A 25,608-nucleotide genomic window follows, 5' to 3' on the forward strand; every position below is an offset into this window, starting at 1 on the left:
CTTCAGGCTAACTCGCTCAGTATTTCACAGAAGTATCGGCTCGCTGAAAAGTATCTCCATATCCTCTGCAGCACATTCATTCATTTCTCGGTAGGCGCTCATTTTGCATGAATTACTGCATCGTTGGAGAGCTGCACGGAGGCCTGCGGCCCTGCTGAGTCGTTAAGGAAGCTTCACCTGCCTTTAAGGGAGCCCTCAGCTGGTCTGCATCGGAGGCATTGGTGTCTCTATAGGGATTACATCATGTGAGATTGCGGACCAATCAAATACGTTGATGCGATAGTCACTGAATCAGGGGTGCTAAGATATCCTTGAAAATGAAATCAACTCCAGAAACCTTGTGAGCTGAGGGGAGTGCTCTATAAAATGTGCTACATCAGCCTGCTTAGCTTCTGTGTGTCTTCACTCTTCTCTCCCAACCAAACTGCTTTGCTTCACCTTTCAATTCTGAAAGGTGAAGCAAAGCAGAGGGTGAAGCAAAAAAAAGGGGAAGCCAATTAACTTTCCCAGAATAAACTTTACTACAGCACTCATTAGAGAGCTTTCTCCTTTCATGGTGTAGCATAGCATTAATGCATTTTTTTTTGTTGTTCTTCAGTTTCTGAAAAAACTGAATTTTGGAATTTCATTACCCAAATAGATTTCAATGTAATCTATATGTGTCAAAATAAAGAGAAATAAACAATTAAAAGACATTGCAATGTGTGTATTTAGTCTATATAAAGGATGGCTCGGTTTTTGAATTCATCTACTGAGACATATTCACTTTTTGTTGACATTCTAACTTAAAAAAAAAGTGAAGCAGGAAATCTATTCATATATATATGTTTGCAAGTAATTGAATGAATTCTGGCTGAAATTTTCAAAACTGATCCACAAATGAAGCTTCTATATTAAGAAAATTTTGGTTTTCTATTTTACATAAAAACCTGCAGCTTGTTGAAGTATGATGGTCTTGTGCTGCCATCTAGTGGAAACAGTTATGGTTGCACAAAGTGTTCCATTTCACAAAAATGAGGTTGATATCGTCACCTATCTAAATTAAAAGCCTGTCATTTTGTGCCAAGAGGCAACTCAGGCAAATAATAAAAAAAAAAAAACATGAGCAGAATGTTGTTTTGTCTCAAAGCAGAATTTATAGTGTTTTTATCCTGTTCTGCTGTTATAAATGTGATCTCTTGTGTGAATAAAAATGTCTACCACATTTTTCTACTAATCAGGGAGAACGTAAAAGATCTTTGAACATTTTAGGTGAATAGCTTCAAAAAATGGATTGCTTAGGATCACAACCATCAGTATGTGTGTTTAAGGAACACAAATAAACCCATAATTTCACAACTTTTGACTGGTTGTAATCATGATTATTTTGAATGTAGTATCCATGATCTTGGTATTATCAAAATTTTACTTTATGACTTTTTTTGATGACACAACTCTTGAAATGTTGCCAGCATGCCTAAAAATGACAATGACAGCAGTAGTCTTCTTTGAACTCTAAAATAATAATAATTATAAAAATTTGAACTAATATTATGATTGTTATTATTATAATATTACGTTGTTATAATTAATAATTAATAATAATGATTATTATTATTATTAATTTAACTTCACCGTGATGTTGTGTTTTTTTTATACACGTGTGTGTGTGTGTGTGTGTGTGTGTGTGTGTGTGTGTGTGTGTGTGTGTGTGTGTGTGTGTGTGTGTGTGTGTGTGTGTGTGTGTGTGTGTGTGTGTGTTTACTCAATGTTAAACTAAAATCAAAAATATTCCTGAAGCGCCATCCGGGCGGCGAGTGTCGTCATGATCCGGATGTCCTCGGGATTTCCCGGGCTTCTTCGTCGATGCTTCGTTGGTTTCCGGTCAGCGTCGCCATCTGCTTTCTCGTCCTTCTCCAATCTCCGTGTTGTTGTTCCCGGTGACGCGGCGGAGGTGTAGCCTGACGCGGGCTCTTACGTGTCGGCCAGAATAAAAGTGGAGCTCCGGAGACCCGGGAGTGACGAAAGGGTGTCTGTATCGGTAAGGAGGAAGGGACGTCCGGGGTTCAGAGGGACGGGAGGTGGCCGCTGAAAGTGTCGGTTTGGTCGGGTTCGGTCCGAAGGAAACAAAGAGATCATGGCGCCGCGGTGTGTTTGTAGCAGGATGGAGGGAGGGGAGGCTGCGGCTGTTTGGGAGAATCTGAGGACCCGAGCCGCTTTGACAGTGAAGCAAGGCGGCCACTTTGTTTGTTAACACATTATAAACTGTTAATGCGTTATTATCGCGCTCAACTGCCAAAGGCTGCTACAGTGTAAACGCTGCTACATGCGCAAATTTTTGCGCCGTTTTCTAAAAAGGTGCAATGAAATTCACTCGATATACTCAGTTTGTTCCCTCCAACTTTTAACCGTTTATTTTATTGCCCTCTAAAACGTTTTCACCACGCCCCGTCTTCAAACAGCTCTGTTATTATTATTCTCTTTCCATCCGTGAAGTTTTCTCCGTTAGAGCCCTCCTGTTTGGCTGACTCTGAAAACATGAAGATATATATTTTTTTTCTTTTTAGCGCTTAATCATTTTCTCTGTCGCACAGCGCTTTCATTGTATGTTTCGGGGGAATAAAAAAAAAAAACATCTCCTGGGACGTAAACCTTTCGCCTTGGGTGGGGGGCGTTGCCCGGCCATGTGGCTGGGTTGTCACTCGCAGAGCGTCCAAGTGATTTTTGAAAAGCAGAGGGAGAAATGTGTAAAGCCAATCATGCGGCGGAGAGACGCTACGCACAGTGTGAGATCACCGAGAACAGGGAACAACACGTTCCAGATCAGCAGCGGCCTCAGCACACCTACTGATCACCGGAGTCAGATTTACATCGACAGGCTGCTTCTCATTGGTATTATTTCAAAACGCAGCCCTCGGATCTGACTCAGCTTGTCAGAACGTTCTTATATTTTACATTTCAGTTCCTAATTAAAAAAAAAAAAATAGAGTCCATATGTGGATAATTTAATTTCTGATGTGTAAATGTTTGACTTTGCATGTCCTTCTTTGCTACTATTACTAATAAAAAGACCTACTAGGCAGTCATAATCAATTCCAAAAATCTGAATTGCCTGTTTTTTTGTTTGTTTTTTTTTAACCATAATCCTGGATGACAGGGGTGTCACTAAGCCTTTTTTAGGGGGGCTGAAGCCCACCTGGTAGTGACTCTCAACACCGAACTTCTTCTTAAAGCTGCAGCATCTAACTTAAAAAAAATAAATTTTACATACGTATTAAAACTTTCGCTGTCCTAACATGAGACAGATAATCTCTGAAAAAATAATCGTTCTCCTCTCTGCTCTGCATAATTACTCCGCTCAGTCAGAAACAGCCAGGCACATAGTGCCATTTCATTATTTTCATTAGCACAATCAAGTAACTATGTTACCTTCAGTTGTTATAAAATTGTTACATATATATATATATGTATATATGTATATATATATATATAACAAAGTCAATTTCACTTGATATTGCCTCTTTAAAGCCTAGTGATGCCCCTGATGAATGCGCTTAATTTTTTTTTTTTTCGATTAAAACCATCCCTAAAGGGTGAAGAAATGTAAAAACACCTTAAAATAAATTAGTCTTTTGGCTCATTATGTGTCTGAAAAACCCAACGATGGGCCAATCTATGAATTATCCATGTAGGTAACAAGGTTGCATCACAGGTCCTACACCGTACTACACAAACTGGTGTAGTATTTAAAGGTCTCTTGACACTTTGATAATATTAAAGTGGATTTGCCTCATAAAACCTTATTTGTAAGAATAGTGAAATTTTAGGGAAGGAAAAAAAAAACGAAGTATTATTTCTTAACTTGAACATTTTTCTCCCAAGGATGCCAATAAATGTAGATGGCCCAAAAGATTCTTCTCAAAAGCTCAGTTTTCACCCATTTTGGCTCTGATTTCCCGTCCTCAGCTTCGCCAATGAAGATGGAGCCAGCAGCCGAGGCTCAGCAGGCGGCGGACACTGCTGTGATTGAGACGGAGAGCCAGCAGATCACCCCGGCACAGATAGCCACTTTAGCACAGGTAACACGAGACAGTTGGACTCTTTCTGCTGTTTGGAGCGCAGAGTCTGTATTCCTTAAGGCTGGATTATGTACCGTCACTACGAGAGGTGTTGACTGACACTAATTTGGACTTTTGCAAATTTCACGCCGGCTCCCATCGAACAGAATGTTGTCACACCTCTGCGTTTAAGGTATCCATGACAGCAGGACACGCCTCGGCAACGGGTCCCACCGTAACGCTGGTGCAGCTTCCCAACGGACAGACGGTTCAGGTCCACGGAGTAATTCAGGCCGCACAGCCGTCCGTCATCCAGTCCCCGCATGTCCAGGCTGTGCAGGTAAAACAAGCTTTGAGTTGAAATGGGATAATAATGTCCAGGACGTTGAGTTTAATTCATGCACCACGTTTTGTTTGTTTGTTTATTTGTTTGATTTAGATCTCCACCATAGCTGAAAGTGAGGACTCTCAGGAGTCAGTCGACAGCGTGACGGACTCCCAGAAGCGGCGAGAGATTCTGTCGCGGCGTCCATCATACAGGTAGCCCAGACTGGCCAGGAGGACTCCGAATAATGCCAGATGATGCTAATATTTTGCATAAATTCATGTTTTCCAGGACCGGCTCAGGTTTAGCTTTTTACTCCTTTTACTATTTAGCTTTACTATTTAGTGGTCAATGAACTTGCTGCAATAACTCTAGCTTACCTCTTATTGTGTTTAATCTGTGCCAATAAACCTGCAGTTGTGAATTCTCACGACTGTTTTCTGTCTCAAAAGGAAAATCCTGAACGACCTTTCGTCCGACGCACCAGCGGTCCCTCGAATCGAGGAGGAAAAGGCCGAGGAGGACTCGTCTGCGGCCGCAGCCACGCCCGCCATCACCACCGTTACCGTGCCGACACCCATCTACCAGACCAGCAGCGGACAGTACAGTAAGTGTCAGCTGGTTTCGTGCGTGTACAGTTTGTCTCTAAACATGAAATGGGAAAGCAAATTGTCTTTTTTGCCAAAATAGACTGTCGCACGTATATTGGCACTAATATCGGTATCGGCCAATATTAGTAATTCTTTTAAATGATTGGTTTTGACCTGATATTGGCAGCCAATATTAATTGTTTATCTTGTTTCCATTCTTTTCTGTAGGGGGAGCCAGAAAGGTTCTGAAATGTACACAATGTCTGCAAATATCAGTTATTGGCCATAACAGCGATATTATCAGATATCAAAATCAGTCCACATTTTTTATATCGCTGCATCCCGAATCACATATCAAATGTTACTGCCGCATCCTTTCTTTGCCTTTTAAAGCCGTCAACTTGTGATTTGGTACAATTTCCATTACCTCATGTACTTTAGGCTTCATTTCTGTTAGAACAAAAATTATCATCTGCCTGGATCAGTGGTTCTTAACCTTTTTTGAGGTACCGAACCCACCAGTTTCAAATGCGCATTCACTGAACCCTTCTGTAGTAATAAATAAAATATGATTTTTTTCCCCCCAAATTCAAGACTAGACTAGAGTCTAGTTGGGTCACCCCAAGATCACTAAGTCTTCTTAAAAGGTAGAGTCTCTGAGAACAGCTCCTCAAAATATAGTCAGTGTTTTCAACAAAATTGAGCTGACTGTCCAGGAACGACCCAAGGTATTTAAGATTTGCCACAGTTTCAATAAGTTGGCCATCGAGAGAAACTGGAACCACTTTAAGGTCTTGTTTAGGTCATTTAATTAGCTCTACATTCTTAAGAGAATGGAAAATTTATCATAAATAACAAAGACTTTGCAGTATTCTGATTTAGTAATGTAATTATATTAATTGTGTTACCACCCCCACGCCACTAGAGGCAGTTGCAACCCCGAAAAGATGTGACTAAGGAGCAGATTTAGAAGAACACCGAAAGCTGCAGAATTTGGTAAAAACTGTGAGCTTTGCTGAAGTAATTAAAGACACAAGTTCAAATCCATGCTGAGAGTGGAGCTCCTTCAATCAGGGCTCCTCCGCAGCTCTGATTGGCTAAGCAATGTAACGTGATCCTCTGCAGCAAGTGATGGCAAAGCGAGGCGTCATCACGACTTTACACAAGTGTGTCTTTACCTCCGCGGCAGAGGCTCCGCCGAACCCCTGAGACCGACTCATCGAACCCCTGGGGTTCGATCGAACCCAGGTTAAGAACCACTGGCCTGGATAAAGAATACACCATTAAGCACACACAAGTGAATTAAGTGGAAAAACAAAACTGCTTTCAGAAGGTGACTGAGGTAAAAAAATAAAAAAGTTGTGAATGAAATTAAAGACTGACATCCTCTTTTACTTGCCAATATTATTTGCAAAAAATAAAAGTAGAAATAAAAAATACAGTAAAACTTGAGATAAAACAGAAATAATAATAAAAATAAAACGAGAATCAGAATTACCAGACCACTTATCTCAGTAGAATGTCCAGACTTGTACTGAGATAGAAATACCTGTTCTTATTTCTCACTTGCTCTTTGTTTTCTTCTGTCATCTGTCCCTCCAACCGTACAGTTGCGATCACGCAGGGCGGAGCCATTCAGCTGGCCAATAACGGCACAGATGGAGTTCAGGGCCTTCAGACTCTGACCATGACCAGCGCTGCTGCAGCGGCCGCCCAGCCGGGAACCACCATCCTACAGTACGCACAGACCAGCGACGGCCAGCAGATACTGGTTCCCAGTAACCAGGTGGTGGTCCAAGGTGAGTGCTGGATCCTTTGTCTTATTATTATTTTTATTTTTTTAATTGCTGAGGAACCTTTGATATTTTCTGTTGTTAGATTCCAGTTACCCTTAAGCGGATTTATTATTAAATAAGGTGTAAAACGCTTTTTTCTTTTTAACTCAACACATTCAGCCACCTCAGGCGATGTTCAGGCTTATCAAATCCGAGCAGCTCCAGCCAACACCATCACCTCTGGCGTTGTCATGGCGTCCTCTCCCGCCCTCCCGACACAAGGAGCCACAGAAGAAGTCACCAGAAAACGGGAAGTCCGACTCATGAAGAACAGGTATGAGCAGGGGACGGACGGCCATCTTTGCGTTGGGGTAATGCGTTAAAGTGGCAGTATTATGTAAAATCGACTTTTTTGAGCTTTACATCATGTTATGATGTCATTCGCTCATCACATTCATACCTGGAGGGTGTCCTTGATTCTTTCATGCGTATTTGAGAAATCCTTTAATCTCCCGTGTCAATCGTTCAGCTGTACAAAACGCATGGTTGGACGTAGCGCCGTATTTGAGACCCAGCTCCAAGCTTCCACCTCACAGAGCATTCCTCCCCTCCACTCAGCTCCTTCAGACTAGCCAGCAGCAATTAGCAAACACCTGGTGGAACTGCGCATCTGCTGAGCTCAGTATATGAGCCACGTCTCAGTGCAACGCTGGTAAAAACGTTGCTAAAGGGTTAATAGAGGACGAAGTTTTAGAAAGACCCAAAATTCTTAAAGCGACAGAGGCCCAATTTCAAGACGTTAAATTACAAAGTCAAATTTCTACCAAGTCATATTTGATATGTACAGCATTTTTTTAAAACAACTAAAGTTAACATAGTTACTTGATAGTGCCATGTTATAGCACTATGTGCCTGGATAACACATAATACTGCCCCTTTAAGAAAAAACCCAGAGTTGTTTTAACGGGAAAATGGGCCACAATGGTAAACTGGAAGACCCGTGTGCTAGATTTACAACAGGCTCTGTATTAAGATTCACTGCGGATTTAAAAATAGGTCCCGTCTTTATTGTTGCTGTCATCCCGTCAAGCCCTTTTCGTACAGACTAGCCAATACGAAAAAAACGAAACTGTGTCTCGTCCTTCCTACAGAGAGGCAGCCCGGGAATGTCGCAGGAAGAAGAAGGAGTATGTTAAATGTCTGGAGAACAGAGTCGCCGTCTTGGAGAACCAAAACAAGACGCTAATCGAAGAACTGAAAGCACTTAAGGATCTTTACTGTCATAAATCCGAGTAGCTCGTATCCTGAGCACAGAGCCGGGCCAAGTAGTTTGCTGGTTTCCTTCAAATGCTTTGACTGTTTAATTCTGGCCTTCCAATCTGCTCATGACTGGCCTGTTTTGTTTTTGTGTTTGTTTTTGGGTTTTTTTACCCAATAAGGTCCACCCTTATGACCTTTTCTTCAATAGTACAATACATTTTGACAACATAAAGCAGTGTGCTGTCATTGGGATCACTAGGAAAAGCATGAGAAAAGTGCCATCTAAGACGTGGCACTCTAAACTGATAGCCAGAATCCTGTTGAACATTATTTAATTTGGTGCTGGATGCTGCTGAGATCAGCATGCCGTCGTGGTTTCAAGCCACCGCCCGCATTCATTTGTGCGTCGTTGCGTTTGTGCTCTTCATTGTGATTCTTTTTCTGTCGTGTTGAAAAAAGGTGCCTGAGTCAAACGATGCCATGGAAATACAAGCTGTAGATTTGTTTTCGACGCCGGCTCTTGATTTCTACTCTTTGCCGTAACTCGGGGGGGGGGGGGGTTAGATCCTGGGACGGACCGCACATTTCAGATCATGTCTTCTAAACGTTTCTGAGCTGTTCATCATCACTTGGCTTCACCGGACTTGAGGAAAGTTTACTGTGTTTACTGTGCAAGCAATAATGTCTTTTGAAGTTTATCGCTGTTTAGCCCAACATAGTTAGAAACGCCTCCAAGACGCCGCCTTTTTATTCAGCTGGAAAATATATTTATGATTTTTTTTTTTTCTTTGTTTATCAACATTTTATGATGTATGAAATGGTTCCAATGTAAAATGTTTTACTAGTCCGGGGTGTATCTAAGCTAGGACTCTAACCTTGATGAGAATTATGCCTTACAGATCAGTCTCCAACTAACTGGGAAAAACTAATTGAGGTTTGCTACCAACACCCAATACTGTAGGACAGTTGTGGTGTAACAAAACAAGTGTCTGCTCTGTTGTGGATTGTATATATTTATTAACCTTCTCTACCTGTAAGTACTAGGAATATGCTAGTGAAGGGTTTTTTTTTTTTGGCTCCAAAACTGATCTGAGTCATTTAAATACAGGCATTTGGCAATATTTACACACCGTTGGAAACTTAACATTAATCAACGCCATGTGCGGTAAAATAAAGCACTACATTTCATAAGAATTACATCGTCCACATCATTGATCGAGCAGCATTCAACTCACAAACGATGATCATTTTGACAGATTTTCTTTCTTTTTTTTTGCCAACTGGAGAAACTAGCCAGCCTCAATATGCTCCTGCAACCAGTGAGCTAGGTTTGTAAAGCTAATATAATGTTCTAAAACTGCACCACTGAAACATGCATAACTTTATCATTTGTTTCTAAACATATGTCTTCATAAACAGCCTCATAAGTCCACTCATTTCTTCTGCTGACAGTGTTTTCGTGCGGTGCAGTTTGCAATTGCTAGCATTTTCTATGTGACTTGTTGAATCTGGTGGTGAAAGATATCAGCGTGGTTCCAAATAATCAGGTGCGGACAAAATGTTGTGCATCATAACATTTAATGAGTAGTGTTTCAGCTGCTCTCTGTGCGCCTCTCCCAGGACGGCTTTACTCCCTTTTTTAGCTTTCGGCGTCGATGTCCTACGTCGTGGTGGGAGTGCTGGTTAGAAGATTAAAAAAAGGTACAGAAAACACAAGTATCCTGAGTTCAGTTGTGAGATAGAAGGTGTTAGATTAACAATCATTTGGGAAATAATATGAAAATAACATTTTTGTTCAATTTTTGCCTCTTTTTCGCATGAAAAATAGAAAACTGAACAATAGTCCATTTAGACTGCTAGCTGGTAATTGGCACCCAAACAAATTTTCTGGGGATATTTTGGTGATCTTATGGTTGAAGTGGCTGTTTCTTCATGTTAACCTCTTATGTTACTTGTTACATCTCCAGGTGTATAAAAAAAAAAGCGTGTGTGAAACGATGCCTTTTAATGCAGAACAGCACAACCTAGAACGGTTTCAAAAAAATAGGTTTAAAGTTGTAAATTTGAAATCTATAACCTGTTGTTATCTCAGATAACTGTACAACATTATTTTATAAATTCCTCTTTGTTTTTTTCACTTTTGTATTATTTTGACTTTTTTTTATTTCAGTCATGTAAATGTAGTAAATTGCTGTGTTATTTTATTTTGTAGCTAATTGAATCTAGAAATGCAATTTGTTACAATTTCTTGAAAATAACACAAGTTGTATATCACATCCTGTTGGAATGAGAACCCTTATGTGTGTGTGTGTGTGTGTGTGTGTGTGTGTGTGTGTGTGTGTGTGTGTGTGTGTGTGTGTGTGTGTGTGTGCGCGCGTTGAGAAGAAACTCGTATGTGATTGTCTATATTTTATATTACTGTACATAAACTCTACAGCATGTGTAGACCTCATATATTTCAGTTTATTTGACAAATGTTTTTATGACTCGTACAAAGAGATAAAAAAAAAGAGAAAACTTTGCATATTTGTAATATACATTAGTATATAATTCAAAGCAATGTATTATTGTATGTGTGCATTGACGTGTCCCTCCTGGCCAACCAGCGTTATGGCAGCTAGTGAATGAGGAATGGCCTGTGTTGGAGGTGTTTGATTTTTTTGGAGTGTTTTAATCTGTTTCGGATCAGCGGTGTTTGTAGAAAAAGAGTAAATGTGTTTGAAAGACGTCTGGCCACAACACAGAAGTCAATCGGATCTTCTCTTGTCAATCTGTGAATGTTTCTGTTTCGAGCTTTATACAAAAATATACTATCTTTTACGTGTAAACTGCTCCAACGCCAAATCTTTTTATATATAGATTACAAATTTATCAAATGAAAGCACAACGCTCCGCCCCAAACGTCAGCCCCTTAAGTCTTTATTTTTTCTTATTTCGATTTTATCTGCGTTTATTTCGGTTAATTTTGTCATTAGTTTTGTTTGCACTTTGAATGGAAAATGACTGGAATATTACTCCATCCAGAAGCCAACTCTGAACTAGGTGAAAATAACAAAAAAACATTTAGATTTTTAGTTTGGTCTAAAAACATCACAACATTATAATGTTAAGTCTCAACCTTCTGTGTTGACCTAAAAAAAAAAAAAAAAAGTTTGACCATTTAAAATTATTTGTTTATTAAAAAAAATAACCTCAGTTTTGACAAACAGACATTGTGGTTTGATTTGAAATACCCAACAATGGCACCTAAGTCCTGTGACAACGTAGAAATAAAATAATAATTCAGCCAAGTGACTTTTTTCTTTTTTTTACCTAGAACTTTTCAACGTTAAATCATCTCTGTTTACTGTAAATTTTTCTCAAATTAGTTTCAAGGCATTAGAAAAAGGTTTTGGACATGTGAAAGCACTAGTAGTAACTTTAATCATCAGATTAGCATGTGATATAGCTTTTACATCCTGTTTTGCTTTACAGTGTGGCGTAATGGATCAATGTAAAGACGAGACATATTCATTAAGTTTACTGTTCTTTTTGGATCTATGGGAATGAGGTGAACTTTATATATACGAGGTTTGATAATTCACACAGAGTGTCAAAATCAGTATCATGATATGTACTTTGTGTTCAGGGCTTATTTTTACTGAACGATATTTGAGTTACTCTAAAAAGTGTACTCTTGAAGGAAAAATAAAAATAATTGCCACCTCCCTTTGTGATTCACACATCCAGTGCTGGTGCTAAATAAGACCTTGTGGCATGATCATGTGTTATTTTTACTTACAGACTTACATTGTGTGAAACTCGGTGCCAGACTTGTTTATACCTATTTGCCATATAAATATGAAATGCATCATTTTTATTGTGATCAATGTAATGATCTGAACATAAATCTCATTTGTTGTGCAGTGTCCGCTAAAGACAAGGTTACAAAATGTCACTTTTCATGTAGTTTGTTTTAACACAGACACGTTATAACATTGTACCTGCCCAAAATTTCAAAGTGCTGTTACTCTGATATACATCACTCTTTTGTAAACAACTACGTCTTAATAAACTGCTCAAAAATAGTCCATTGTATTTTTTTTTATTTATATTTATGTATTCATTCCATGGCATTACCACAGATTACCACAGATATAATTATTTTTGATTAACTTGCAATATTAGTCTACACTGAAAGAAAAAAACATCTCCAACACTCACTGTTAAAATGACTTTGCAAACCTGGTAAAGAAGGCTGGTTATGTTCTGGGTACGACTGGGGAATCTGGAGATTGTGGTGTGTAGAAAGATTCATCATGAAATCAATTAAATCATTCACAACTCGAGAATCCTCTTCATAAGACTGTCAACAACAGAGCGTCCTCTTCAGAGCCAAGATATATAGTGAGCTTTTCCATTATCTGCTCTGTTCCTCACTGGGCGGGACGTGAGCAGCAGCAGCTATGGCGAATATTCGACCACAGCTGCAAGGCACACTCAACAATGAGAACCTTGACGTTCTGGTTCTGATAAACCCAAATATTTCATTTTGTCTAACAGAAATTAAGTAATTTGACTCCACTGCGCCCCCTAGGTTATTCCATTAGCTATATCTCCTCACTGCATCAGTCGATCTCCACCAGATTTTTGGTGCGTCGAACGCATCGGTACATATCGCCTGGTGGACGGGTGCGGGAACTGCGCGAGAGCGGCGGGCGGCGTCGCCGGAGCTCCCGTGGTTTTCAATACTTTCACATAAGCAGCACTAGTAAGAGGAATTTACTTTTCAAAAGTGTTGATAATTGTTTTTATTATTATTATTTTGTCGGCTCTCCATACAGAAAGACGTGAGTTAAAAATATAAAATGCATCAATTACAAGAAATGTATCTATGTGAAGACTTCGATTGATTTAAATTACAGAGGCGATTCCGGTTTCACTGTCGATAAAGGGTGCGGATCAGTGACGCTACAAAAATAGTAGCATCGTAAATGCAGTTCGGTGATTTAAACCACCTTTCAGTGACAGCTGGTTTGACCAATGGGTAGTTCCCAAAAGCCATTGTTTTGATTCATCACAGCCAATAGGAGTGAAGAGAATTCCAAGGTAGGTGGGACTATTACATCCCGGTGCCAAGTAGTATCATTGTGAGCTTCAGCAACAGATGGCGACCGCAGGAGCGTTTAGCCGCGGTTCAAATCTGTCAGGGTGGAGGTTCTGATGGCAGAGTCCCGACCTACTTCCTGACTTTTGGTTTCTAATGTTGGATTTGGAAAATAACCAAGACATCCGATTTTTACATAGTATTTTCTCTTTATAGTTGTTTTTAAAATTTAGTTTGAGTTCAGATTTTTGCTGGAGGCCTCAAAAGCCTCGGGCTAGATTTGGCGATCCAAGGAGCCCGGCGTAAGGAGACGTCTGCAGTATTGCTCGCAAAGTTTCCTAAAATGTGTTTGACCATTTGTGGGTTTTTTAGGTGTTACGGTTTCGCTTTATAAAGTTGGTTGTGTTCGCGTCACAGCAAAAGGTGGAATTAATGCGGAATAAATTAAAGTTAAGGAGACAAGCTAACTGTTTAGCTACATAACGAACTGGATGAATGAATGAAGCAGCTCGCAACTACCTGGATTTAAAAGGAGAAACTGAGTTCATTATCACTACAAGTTTATGTCACGTATTCCTACAAGACGGCACTGATTTTCTCTACTCAGGAGAACATTTATGGGCAAGTGTTCCTCGACTGTTTCACCGGTTTTCCCACCAATGAACAGGAATGCTTTGCTTGGGAGTGGATGGGCAGCGGCAGTTTAGCACGCGAAGATAGCGCTGTGTCGGTGCTACATCTCCTAATGTTTATTAGGAAGGGCGAGGTCAGCTTTAGCTAGCTACAGATATATATGCACTTCTCGGACTTGTCAGCGATAAGTGTGAAGCTTACGCCCAGAGTTTGGAATGGGGAACACGGTGTCATGCTGCGTCTCTCCGGAGTCGAGTCCCAAACTCCCTTCGAGACAACCCGCGGAGCGGCTGGAGGAGTTCACCAGCACCGAAGTGAGCGACGACAACACCGGGCCCTATCTGCAGCACATAAGCGACAGGGAGGTCCCTGATGGTAGGTGCTTACCCCGATTATTACTCACAAACTTGTGACATCTTGTGATAATTTGTAATTCCCAGCGTTTTTTTTTTTTTCTTTTCTTACCCAACTAAGAAGTGACTTAAATGGAAGAAAAATATTCATACGAACACCAAGATGTTCCACCATAACAGTGAGAGCATTCAGATAGAGATTACTGGCCAAGTTGCTCTAAGTGTTTTTTTTTTTTTTTTGCCAACCCACTAGCAAGATTAAAGCATTTTTGGCAGCGTTTAGATACCCACTGCATCATATTGATCCCACTGGCGTCAAATTATAGTTGCACATTAAAAACTAATTCTTAGATTTTATTAAAGAAAATGCAGTGCTTTGTAAGAAAAAAAGAAAAAGTATTTATATTCCTTACAGTTTTCCACATTTTGTCACATTACAACTACAACTATCATCTTTTATATGAAGTACTTTTATATGATACACCAACAGAAAGTAGTGCATGATGTAAATTGTAAATGTAAATTGAAAGAAATTTGATATAGCATCATAAAGAAAAAACCCAACAACCAAGGAACAAATTGGACAGGTCAGCAATATGGTTGTGGAGAAGTTATAAAATAATATCCCAAGCTTTGAACATCACACACTTAAAAAATGGAAAAAAGTGTGGCACAATTACAAAACTTCCAGGACAGTTTGACACAAACCAAGAGGCGTGGCGAGGAGGACGTTAATCAGAGAAGCGGTCGAACTTCCTGTGGTAGCTTCGGAGGAGCTGCAGAGATCTGAAGCTTAGGTTGGAGCAATGGCTCTGGACTTCATCGATCTGGCCCGAATGAAAGAATGAAACAAGTCTGGGACAGGGAGCCATGAGAAATCCTGTTTGCTACAGGCCATGTGGAAAAATGTGCTCTGGTCCAAGGAGATTCAAATTCCCACATTTGCCCATCACTGAAAGACGGTTGTGTCGGCATCAAGCTTTTGGTGGTATAACCATTTTCTGCAGTGAATGGAAAGTTTGTGAGAGTTGATAGGAGGATGAACGGATGGACCTGCATACAGGAGAATCCTAGAAGAAAACAGAAGACTTGAGACTGGGGCAGATGTCCACCGTCCAGCAGGACAGCTGTGCTAAGTATACAAGCAGAGCTGTAGTGGAATAGTTTGGATCAAAGCTGATTTGTGTTTTTAGGACGGCCTAGCCAAAGTTCAAACCTAAATTCCACTGAGAATCCATGACAGAACTTGAAAGTTTATCTCAGCAGAGTCTCTCTGTCCAATCAGGCTGAGCTTTAGCTAATTTTGCAAGGATCTGGCAAAAACTAGTAGATAAATAAAACTAAAATCGTCACAAGGTGATTCTGCAATGTATTCTCTGACTCACTGTACTAACTCACACTTTTTTATTTTTTTGTCTCTACGGTGTTGCACTACTTTACTGGTCCAACGTGTAGAAAACACAATAAAATACATCGATGTTTGCAGTTTAACGTGACAAAATAGGAAGTTTAAGGTCTTGTAAGGCGCCGTATAACTTGTGACATGCATCAATATGTAACCTCCAGCTTCAACACATTAACATTTTATACTACTATTTTTGTAAACTATTGCAAATAAGTCTTTCAGTATCTACATAAAAGAAAACATCTTAAATCTTGTATGTTTGTTGCTCTATATCTGCTGTTAGTGTCGAAAATGCAAAAATCGATGTTGAAAAGTTCCAGCCAAGGTTTTTTGTTTTTCCCCCCCATTGTCCTGCAGACCCCCGATCAGTTAAGGCATCTCAAATATTTGTCTGTAGTTGCCGTCCGAGCTCACTTTCGCGGCATCAGCACTTGTCTCCCCTCTTTGCCCTGATTTCCAGACACGCAAAGTATCCGTGGCATTCGTGTTAACCGTGTGGACGGTCCGGAGACACCAGCTGTCGGTCAGACGAGGGTCAAAATCCGTCCAGCGGTCCTTCATGCATTCCTCCCAGTCCTCGCTTCACAAACACCCCCCCCCTCCCATATCCTAATCCCCTCTCTTTTATGTAACGTGCCTTCTGCAGGGATTTGGAGAAAGAAGACCGTCCTGTCATGCTCATAGAGGGATTTTTTTTTTTAGTGTATTTATTTATTTTTTATGTTGTTATTTTGGGATTTAGCCAGGATTCATAGAAGCAGATAGCTGAGTCAAGAGGATATTGTTTTGCAGAGTGTCTGTTTATTCATGGCCCTAGCTGTGCGCGTTGCGCCGGGCTCATCTCTGCCCACAAACGAGAAGCAAACAGACACTCCCAGTGACACGCTTAATGTTTTCACAGAGCTGGCCTTGGAATCTAATCCATCGGACCACGCCCGAGCGAGCACCATCTTCCTCAGCAAGTCCCAGACAGACGGTCAGTGGTCCTGGCATATCACACCGATGCATATTTATACACACACACACAGAAAAGCTGCATTAAATCTCATTTTATGTGAGCAGTCAGCAAATATGTCTGAAACAGTCTTCACTGGGATCTTATTTCTGATCCTTTTTTTAAAAAATGTGTACTTTGAAGTCGCCCCGCTCTTCTGCATCAAATTTAAGTTCTTTGAAATGAAGAATGCATATATGTTCATGGATTAGTAATGTAGCTTTTTTTTTTTTTTTTCAAGTAAACGGTGTGAGTTTAACTGTTTGGTTCTGTTTCCTGTTTTAAACGCTTCTTTTTATTTTTTATCTTCGCAGTGCGCGACAAGAGAAAAAGCAACCACATAAACCATATCAATCGTGTAAGTGTTTTATTTTCTGCTCCGGTTCTTAGAAGAGGTGCTGAAGTTTCCGAGTCGGCCTCAGCTACATGTAGTTTGGATCGAGTATGATTCTGACTCTCTTAAGTTTCGGTTTATAACTGAGTAATCATTTTGATCAGACAATTTTTTTTTCATAATTTATAATGAGCCTCACGAATGACGCTGCAGACTGTGGTGGGATTAAAAATACATTTAAAAGATGAAACCCACAAGGTCTGTTCAGTCTGCACTGTACGCCATCTACTTGTTTTGTAAAGAGAAACGGGTCTGGATGCCAAATAAGATTGACCGTAAGCCGGACGACATAATTTTAAGCTTTAATGAATAAATGAATGTTGTTTTATTTTGTGTTTGCGTGAACTTGGACTCCTGTCTCCAGGTTTCTCCCGGTCCGCCGTTGAAGAAGTACAGCTCCTGTTCCACCATCTTCATAGACGACAGCACCGTGAGCCAGCCAAACCTCAAAAGCACAATTAAATGGTGAGACTTCTCACACACACACACACACACACACACACACACACACACACACACACACACACACACTCATTGACGCGCTGCTGGGAAAACCCTTATTTCTCATGAGAACATCGTGTTACATCACGCTGCTGTAATCCTGACAGATGTTTGACTCAAACAGATGTCATCTTACCTCATTTCACCTCATGTCGATGTTGTGACATTGTTTCCGTGATAACAAAGTTTAATCCTGTTGACTTAAAACATTTTGTCAGTCTAAGTACAGTAAATAGTGCAATTAACAAAACAAATGTGCCTTTGTTGTCTTGTCCACAGTGTCACTTTAGCAATATACTACCACATCAAAAACAGGTCAGTTTGAAGCTCGACTTGTGTCTTTAATTTACAGGTGAGTCGGTTGTCATGGTGACGGATGTTCTGCTTGATTTTTCAGGGACTCTGACAGGTCACTGGACATCTTTGATGAGAAGTTGCACCCTTTATCAGTAAGTGTCTGGATATTCCTAAGCAACCCGTTAACTTTCAGTCCTTTGACTCTTCGCTTGTGGCCTGCAGACGGGATCCGAATGCCAGTTCTCTCATTTGTTTTGCTTTTGTCACCTTTAAACTTTTAGGGATTAGAAACGCCCGACGAAATGCTTTGGTTTTGCAATCCGAAACTCAGCTTTGTGTTGCAGCGGGTCCCACCCACCCAGTCGCCTGGCCTTTTTAGTTCAAATGGATGTGAAACGCAGTGAGAGGAAAGTCCTTCTGTTATGCAAATACCATATTACTTAAACACCGTGAAGCAATTCTGCATAGTATTGCTTCTTAACTAAATGATGGATGCATCTGGATTGCTGACAGTTTGAAACTGGTTTTCATTGAAACTTGCAGGAAGCCCTGATTAGACAAAAATATTTTTTTTCTTTCTTTCGGTGGTGGAACTAACTAACTCTGGTCTTTTTTTTAAAAAAAAGTTGAAAATCTGACTTTGTTTCCATGTTGCAAATCCAACAGCAAACAGATCAGCGTTTCCAGGTTGAAAGCACAGAGAGTTTCATTGACCAACAGCATGGAGGAAGACGTGTATTTCCTCAGTGCTTCCTGACGTGAGAGAGGCGTCGCCTTAAATCAAGACGGGCCGGTCAGAGTTTCAGTATAATAGACTCACTGCAACTTAATATCACAGGAACCTGCTCCACTCTGTCCTGCTGGTTGGCAAAAAAAGAGGAGAAATCTTTACACAAATTAACTTTGTAATTTGTAAGAAGACAGTCTTACATTTTGTTTTACTGTTTTTAAGAAAAGGGACTTCATTGTTTTGGGAAAGTGTCGTTTTTACTTGATTTGCTTGAGGGGAAAAAAAACACAATCGACCTCATAAAACATCCTAGACGTACTGAAAGTTGACCTCTTTTTTTTCTGTCTGGTTGAGTTGGGCAGTATTGAGTATTTTGAAGGTTTTGATTAAAGTTAATATAATGGCAAATAGCAAAGCATTACCTTAAATGTGCATCATTTAAGTGGTACTTGCCATTTAAGTCGTGTCATGTACCTCGCTGATGAAGGAACTGGGTGTTTCTTGGTTTTTCCTTTATTTCTGACCGGCGGCGTATTTGTGGTTTTAAACGGTGCTTCAAGCTTCAAACAGAAATGCGTACACTGCCGCCCTCCAGCTGTTTTCACTACCAACCTCTCTCCGGACCAGAACCACGATCACATCCTGCTTCCTCCCTTCAGTCATGTGCGAACCTTTCCGCCTCACACAGAAAGAGCCGGTCCCAGACGACTACGCGTACGTCGACCCAGAACACAAACTCATCTATCGCTTCGTCAGGACGCTCTTCAGCGCCGCACAGCTCACCGCTGAATGTGCCATCGTCACACTCGTAAGTCGCTAGCGTGCACAGTGGCAAATTTGTGCTGCTTTATCGTTTTTTGGGCACATTAGTTTTCAGCTGCAGCTCCTTATTTAGCCACCAGAGGGCAGTAAAGTCCAGCAACAAGACGTCCAGCTCTTCACATAGAAAAGTGCTGGATGGACCTGTAAAAAAAAAAATTAATGGCAGGACAAAATATTTTTTGGTTATTTTAAGTAATGATTTTTGCTAAATAAAGTGTTGCTTGTGTTCAGTGAATAATAAAAGACAGAAGGGGATACTAAACTTTTGTCAGTTTTTCCAAATAATACTTCTTGATGTTGTTTTTTTCGTGCAGGTCTACTTGGAACGTTTGCTGACGTACGCGGAGCTGGACATTTGTCCGGCCAACTGGAAGCGGATTGTCCTGGGAGCCATCCTGCTGGCCTCCAAAGTCTGGGACGACCAGGCGGTGTGGAACGTCGACTACTGCCAGATCCTCAAAGACATCACCGTGGAGGACATGTAAGTGGCCTGCTGCAATGGATGCAATTTTATCCCACATTCAGCCTGAACGGAAGGGGAATTTAAGGAAAGGAAGCAACTCTTCCTGTTGGAAGAGGAGTTCCTGAATAACCCAAAATCGATCTGAATCTAAAGTGTGTTCTTGTTTCTAGAGTATTAGGGGATGTTGGGCTACTGCAAAATGAAACATGCTAGAGTTGTTTAAGTCTGTTGAGGTGGAAGAGCAAACTGAGACGAGATCGTTTTTTGGTTTTTTTATTGATAAATTATATAAAGTTTTCATACAACGTCTTTAATTGTCTTTGTAACTCTGAGCTCCACTAAAGAGTGTTGGATCAGTTTCATGTCAGGAGGCTTTTAGTTCCCATTGCGGCCGTCCAGGACTCGACTCCCAACACCAGGACCTTTACTGCAGTTTCTTACCAATTTGTGATTTATTAATTTATTTTAAACAGCCATGTCATGACAAACATACGGAGTTAATGACTAAAATGTGGATAAATGATTCTTATCAAAATGTTTCTCTGGAAATTTTTTCTTTGGTTTTGTTTTTCTGTTTCTCCATATAAAACTGGAACTATCATAGATCTCACTCTTTCCTTCTTCCTTTGTTTTGTTCTTTTTTTTTCAGTTTCCTCTCTGCCTTCACTTTGCAAACATTTCGGCCACAGATCCATAGCAAACATTAGTATCTTACATTGAAAGCTCATATCGCAGTGAACTTTTTTGTGAGACACGTAGACAAAACGAGTCTTTTGTTGAAGGAAAAGGTAGAAGAAATGAGTCATCCTCATAATCGTGCTTTAAAAAAAAAACCTCCAGCAGCTGAAAATAGAACAACCTTCTGACAAAAAACACAAACCGATTCAGTTTTTGACCCAAAACATTCAGTTAAATCGGCGTCGGGTTTCCGTTCAGTTTGTTCCTCAACGCCGCAGTTCCTCTTGTTTTTGTTTTGTTTTGTTTTTTTTGCTTTCACAGAAAGCCACAAACATGCTTGCCCCTCTAATAAAAGCAATCTAATAAGATGCACTTAAAGCTGGCAGGAAAAAAAAAAGTGCTGGAATAAATGGAAGCTGCAGCATCTCTGCCGTCTGGCTGCGAGCCGCTGAAGAGGCCAGGGGGGCTGCACTCGGAGCGCCACGGCTTTATTTCCTGCAATTGCTTTTCCCCGTCTCTGTGTGTAAAAGAGGTTGAGAGTGCTGGCTTGTTTTTTATGATTTGGTCAGAAGCGCTCTCTCTCTCTCTCTCTGCCCACATGTGTGTGTTTGCTGCCCGCGTCCTCTCCTCTCTCCGTTCCCCCTCGCGTCCGTCTGACCCACACGCTCTCTGCTCTGTTTTCATTGCTGCCACTGAAGTGTCTTTGTGAGCTGGTCGGAGTCTGGGCCGAGGGATGGGAAGAATAGGAGAGAGGGAAACAGAGAAAAATGGAAGGGAGGGTCTCAAGTGCTCTCACTGCTTCTACATAATGGCCCCGGCTCTCGTCCGCTCCATTAGTTGCCCCGGGAAACCAGACATCACACACACACACACACACATACACACACTTGTACGTATGTACTCTTGCCACCTTTTGCTGACCAACAAAGCCTCCTGGATGTTGTCTCCTTGGAGACCACCTCCCTGACTGTGATGATGAGGAGCCATGTCTGTCTGGATGAAAACAAATATCAAATCTATAACTGAACTCACTCCACCAAAGTAGTTCTTGTGTTTTTCTGCAAATCATTAACCCCTCTGGTTGACCCTCGGGCATCTCCTTCCCCTCCAGGAACGAAATGGAGCGCCAGTTCCTGGAGCTTCTCCAGTTTAACATCAACGTGCCAGCCAGTGTTTACGCCAAGTATTACTTTGACCTGCGGCAGCTGGCCGACGACAACAACCTCAACTTCCCGCTGGAGCCCCTCGACAACCAGCGCGCTCAGAAACTAGAGGTGGGTCGACCTCTGAACTCCGTTTTAAAAAAGCGCATTTGTGGTGTTTGTTAATGTCTCATGAATGATGTAGTTGAGCTGCATCTGTAGAGAGTGTAAAAAGAACAAAAAACGAGAGATGAGATGCTTTAATGTAAAAGAGAATCTTGCTCTTCTCCAAGGCTGTCACGCTTCCTGTTGAAACATCTGTGGAGAAAACATTCACATCTGCAACAATTTTTAACGATTTGAAGATTTATATATATTTTTAACATTAAAAATGTGTCAAATTACTTATATATATATATATATATATATATATATATATATATATATATATATATATATATATATATATATATAGTTGCTGATTTTCTAAAGGGGATTTTTCTGCTTGAGATTTGTGACAGTAGCTGCATTTCTATTAACCGTAGAATTTCACAAATTGAAATTACGTAAATAAATTTAGCCAATTAAAAAAAAAACCTAATGTTTTTGAGTAAAAGGTCTGAGGTGGCTTCTCAGCCGTGTCATAACAGATGTATTTCGCAGAACTACGTGAACTACAAACACTTTTTTCGTATCACACGGGTCACATGATCCGGATGTTACTACTGGCAAAAACCACAAAGAAAGACGACAGGAAGTGGTCTTCTCTGTGGTTTGTAGTTTATTTTGGGGTTTTTTTTTAAAAGGTACAGCTGGCTCCACCAGAGCTCTTGCAGCATCACACAATTCATAAAAGGTTATTCAAGCATGTCGACTCCACAGCCCCTCATGCACATCTGTAAGAGGAACCTACAGTTGACCGTCTGCAACTCCTTTTTGTGCTGTTGTTTGCTCAGGCCATCTCAAGACTGTGTGAAGACAAGTACAAGGATCTGAGTAAAGCAGCGATGAGACGCTCCATCAGCGTAGACAACCTGATAGGCGTGCGGCACTCGAACGCCGTACTCTCGTAGGCCTGCCCCCTCCAGCCCCTCCAGCCGCAGCACAGCCGACGCCGGACAAACCCACAGAGTCTCCGCAGCCGCATCAGACGGGGTTCTGCCCGCAAACGCCTCAGCATGGTGGTGGTTCACAGCTGCGTCTCCGATGAAGCTGAAATTATGGCTCCAGAGTAAACCATGAGCCGTCCTTTTCATAGATCTATTATTTATTTCTCAACAAAACTCTTTTCCCCAGAAACGGTGTTTATAAAAAAATTTTAAAAAACGGAAGGAGCGCTAGATTTTTAATTTGTCACAAAAACGGCATCGGTAGAAAACAAAAAAGTTCAGTCTGTTCTGTCTCGACAGACGAGGTTTTTGGTTGATTTCTAATATTTTGGTTTCTGTGAACAAACGTCTAGAAGGTATTTGTACTTGCTTAGGTCAACTGGTGAGGTCATTCAGCCTTCAGAAAACTTGTATCCACAACAGCAAAGTCTGTACAACAAACCCTGTAATATCTCAACAAGAGACCAGGTGAATAACAAAACCCCATCTCTTTATCTTTTATTTTATTTTACAGCCTACTTTTTGCAGAATCGCATCAAATTAGTGTTGGAAATGTTTTCTTTTTGGTTTGTTATTCCGTTTTTACAAACAGATTATCTCTGTTTGGCACCACTTTGAAGGTAAAATTCATATCTTGTATCCAAATATATTCACAGACTATTTATTGTATCGTTGATCCTCAGGTATGGGTATTGAGAATAGCTGCACAGCACTGAGAAATATCAGATGTGAATGTTGTTTGGAACAATTTGATGTTAGTTTAAACTTTTTCAGACAATGCTCATTTTATCATTTTAATTGGGATAGCTAAAGATGTATTTTGTATTATACAGTACTTGTAAAAAAGTGTTGAATTATCCATAATTAATATTTTATGTATTTGTATCTTCTGGTGGTCGTGATCAAAAGTTCTGGCTTTCTAAAGGCCTTGACATTTTCAGTCCTCTGTTAGAAGAGGAGCAGGATTTCATTTCTTAAGCCACTTAACACTGATAACCTTAAAGCAGAAAGAGCTTAAGGGAACTTGATAAGTTCTCCGAATAGTTTACTGGTCAGCTGGATGAGTTACTGGTATCAAGGTGTGTCTAGGCTTTCAAAAGGTAACGACTTCCAAACTACTGAAATAGTCTGGTCATTCCTAGATATATCTCTTGTTCACAAGGTGTTTTTTTTTTTTTTTTCAGTTTTTCACTTCTGAGCACATCTGTTTAGAAGTGAAATCATAAACCTTTCAAAACATCCTTCTTTAAATTTATTTGACCACTTTCAGGGAACTGTAGAGGTTAGAAATCCATCCAGCTAGCTAGAATGTTAGCTAGATAGCTGAAGGCCTTAACTAGTCAACTTAAAATACTAAATAGCTAGCTAAATAGCTAACTCAAGATAAACTAGCCACCCAGCCGGAAAGATAGCATGATAGCTGGCCTACTAGTTATCTTTCTAGCGAATTAGCTAGAAATTCTAGCTAATTTCTAATTAGAAAGATGCCAATTTCTTGGCGTCTTTCTAGCCAACTAGCTAGAAAGGTAGCTGTCATGTTACCTAGCTTACTAGCTAGGTGGCTAGTTAGCTAGTTATGTATTTCTTGTCTATGTATCAAAATAATACAGGCTATAACATAAATTATAGCAGCATTGACATCACAGTATCAGTGTTTGTAAAATCACAAACAGCTGGTTGGATGCATATTTGATAGGCTTTTATATTCCAAGTGTCAGACATTCATCCTCTGATTATCGATTACACATAATACATACGATGTAGCTCTTCAGCAGCTGCGCTACTAAAGCTCCCAGAGACTAGTGGAGGCTGGATGGGGGATAAAGGAAGAGTCTGGGGAAATGTGAGTTAATCATTATTGGAAATTGCTGTCACAATATTCAGATGCTGTGTAGCATTTTAATTTTCTCCAGATATAACGCAGCTTGATTATTTTATCAGTATGGAATTAACTGTTGCGTTTCTATTTAGAATAATTACATCATGTTGTAAAAGACTACTGTTAAAGCCATCTTATACTGTAATACTTTGAAAGTTGATCATGTTAGGGCAGGAGAGTCTGATTCCAGCCTGTGCCCTGTTCAGTGTTATGTGGCTTAAAACATAATTGACATCGCTGGGAAAATAGTCTGGACCAAAGCAAGACGTCCAAAATACTGTAAGGCTTTCAGAAAGACCAATGAACTGTGATCAAGGTCACTTTAAAATCATATAAAACACAGAGCTATTAGGGATAACTCAAGACTATTGTGCAGTGCAGTATATTTGAGCTGAAATTGTAAATGTTTTAGGTAATCTGAAGTGAGCATGTCTTATGACGGGACCTTACTGGTAACACTCCACTCCAGATGGTCGGAGTGACCAAAGCTCCAGTCAGCTGCTGTGCGTCAGAAATCAGGAGTGCCAATTGTGGGATTTGTTGTAATGCCATCTATACATGTGTACCTTTTTGGTTTTTGGATGATCAAATGCTACAGATTATAGATCAGTACTACTACAGACTGGAGGGGGGGGATCTCCTCACCCCCAATCCAGCTTTTGTTTTAAAGCCCCTCAGATCTCGCCATCGACAGAAACCTCCCAACCCTTTGTTCAAAAACACGACATGGATACAGAGGGAACAAAAGACTGATGGACAACCCTCTCCTTTTTGCTTACTATGTAGGCTACTAGCTGTGAAATTATTCTTTTTAATGGAAAGAAGAATTTGCAAATGGAGTATTTTAAATAAACACTAATCATGTGACAAATACATACTGTGTTGGTTATTTTTACTCTAAGATGTCAAAAAAAAAGAAAGAAATGTAAAGTTGAACTGGTATAAAACCTCTGGTCCCAGTCACAACAGCAGCAGAGCTGCTATGTTCTTTGCTCTTGTAAATGTAATAATCTCAGCGGAAAAAAAATCACACAATGTGGCAAAACTCAAAGCCAACCGTTTTTAAATCCACAGATCTACAGTTAAGTTGATCATTTCCTTTGAAAATATCTGATATTTAAAGCGGAGGCACGGT

The 25,608-nt window shown here is 40.3% G+C and overlaps 2 protein-coding genes across 2 annotated transcripts; both read left to right on the forward strand.

Moving 5' to 3' along the window:
- The first annotated feature begins 1,844 nt into the window (after window positions 1–1,844).
- creb1b (cAMP responsive element binding protein 1b) lies at window positions 1,845–12,054 on the forward strand. The gene is made up of 8 exons (XM_008432744.3): window positions 1,845–2,020; window positions 3,946–4,058; window positions 4,231–4,377; window positions 4,477–4,577; window positions 4,815–4,969; window positions 6,563–6,751; window positions 6,908–7,061; window positions 7,879–12,054. Exons 2-8 carry the CDS (start codon window positions 3,954–3,956, stop codon window positions 8,021–8,023), a joined length of 996 nt encoding a protein of 331 aa, XP_008430966.1. The 5' UTR covers window positions 1,845–2,020; window positions 3,946–3,953; the 3' UTR covers window positions 8,024–12,054.
- A 627-nt stretch (window positions 12,055–12,681) lies between these two features.
- Window positions 12,682–25,346, forward strand: ccnyl1 (cyclin Y-like 1). Its single transcript, XM_008432756.3, has 10 exons — window positions 12,682–14,081; window positions 16,366–16,440; window positions 16,773–16,816; window positions 17,217–17,317; window positions 17,633–17,668; window positions 17,751–17,802; window positions 19,069–19,188; window positions 19,517–19,683; window positions 21,455–21,617; window positions 22,442–25,346. Exons 1-10 carry the CDS (start codon window positions 13,922–13,924, stop codon window positions 22,556–22,558), a joined length of 1,035 nt encoding a protein of 344 aa, XP_008430978.2. The 5' UTR covers window positions 12,682–13,921; the 3' UTR covers window positions 22,559–25,346.
- The last annotated feature ends 262 nt before the right edge of the window (window positions 25,347–25,608 follow it).

This window comes from Poecilia reticulata, chromosome 2 (assembly GCF_904066995.2).
Source record: "Poecilia reticulata chromosome 2, P_reticulata-male-v2, whole genome shotgun sequence".
Lineage (NCBI taxonomy): Eukaryota > Metazoa > Chordata > Actinopteri > Cyprinodontiformes > Poeciliidae > Poecilia > Poecilia reticulata.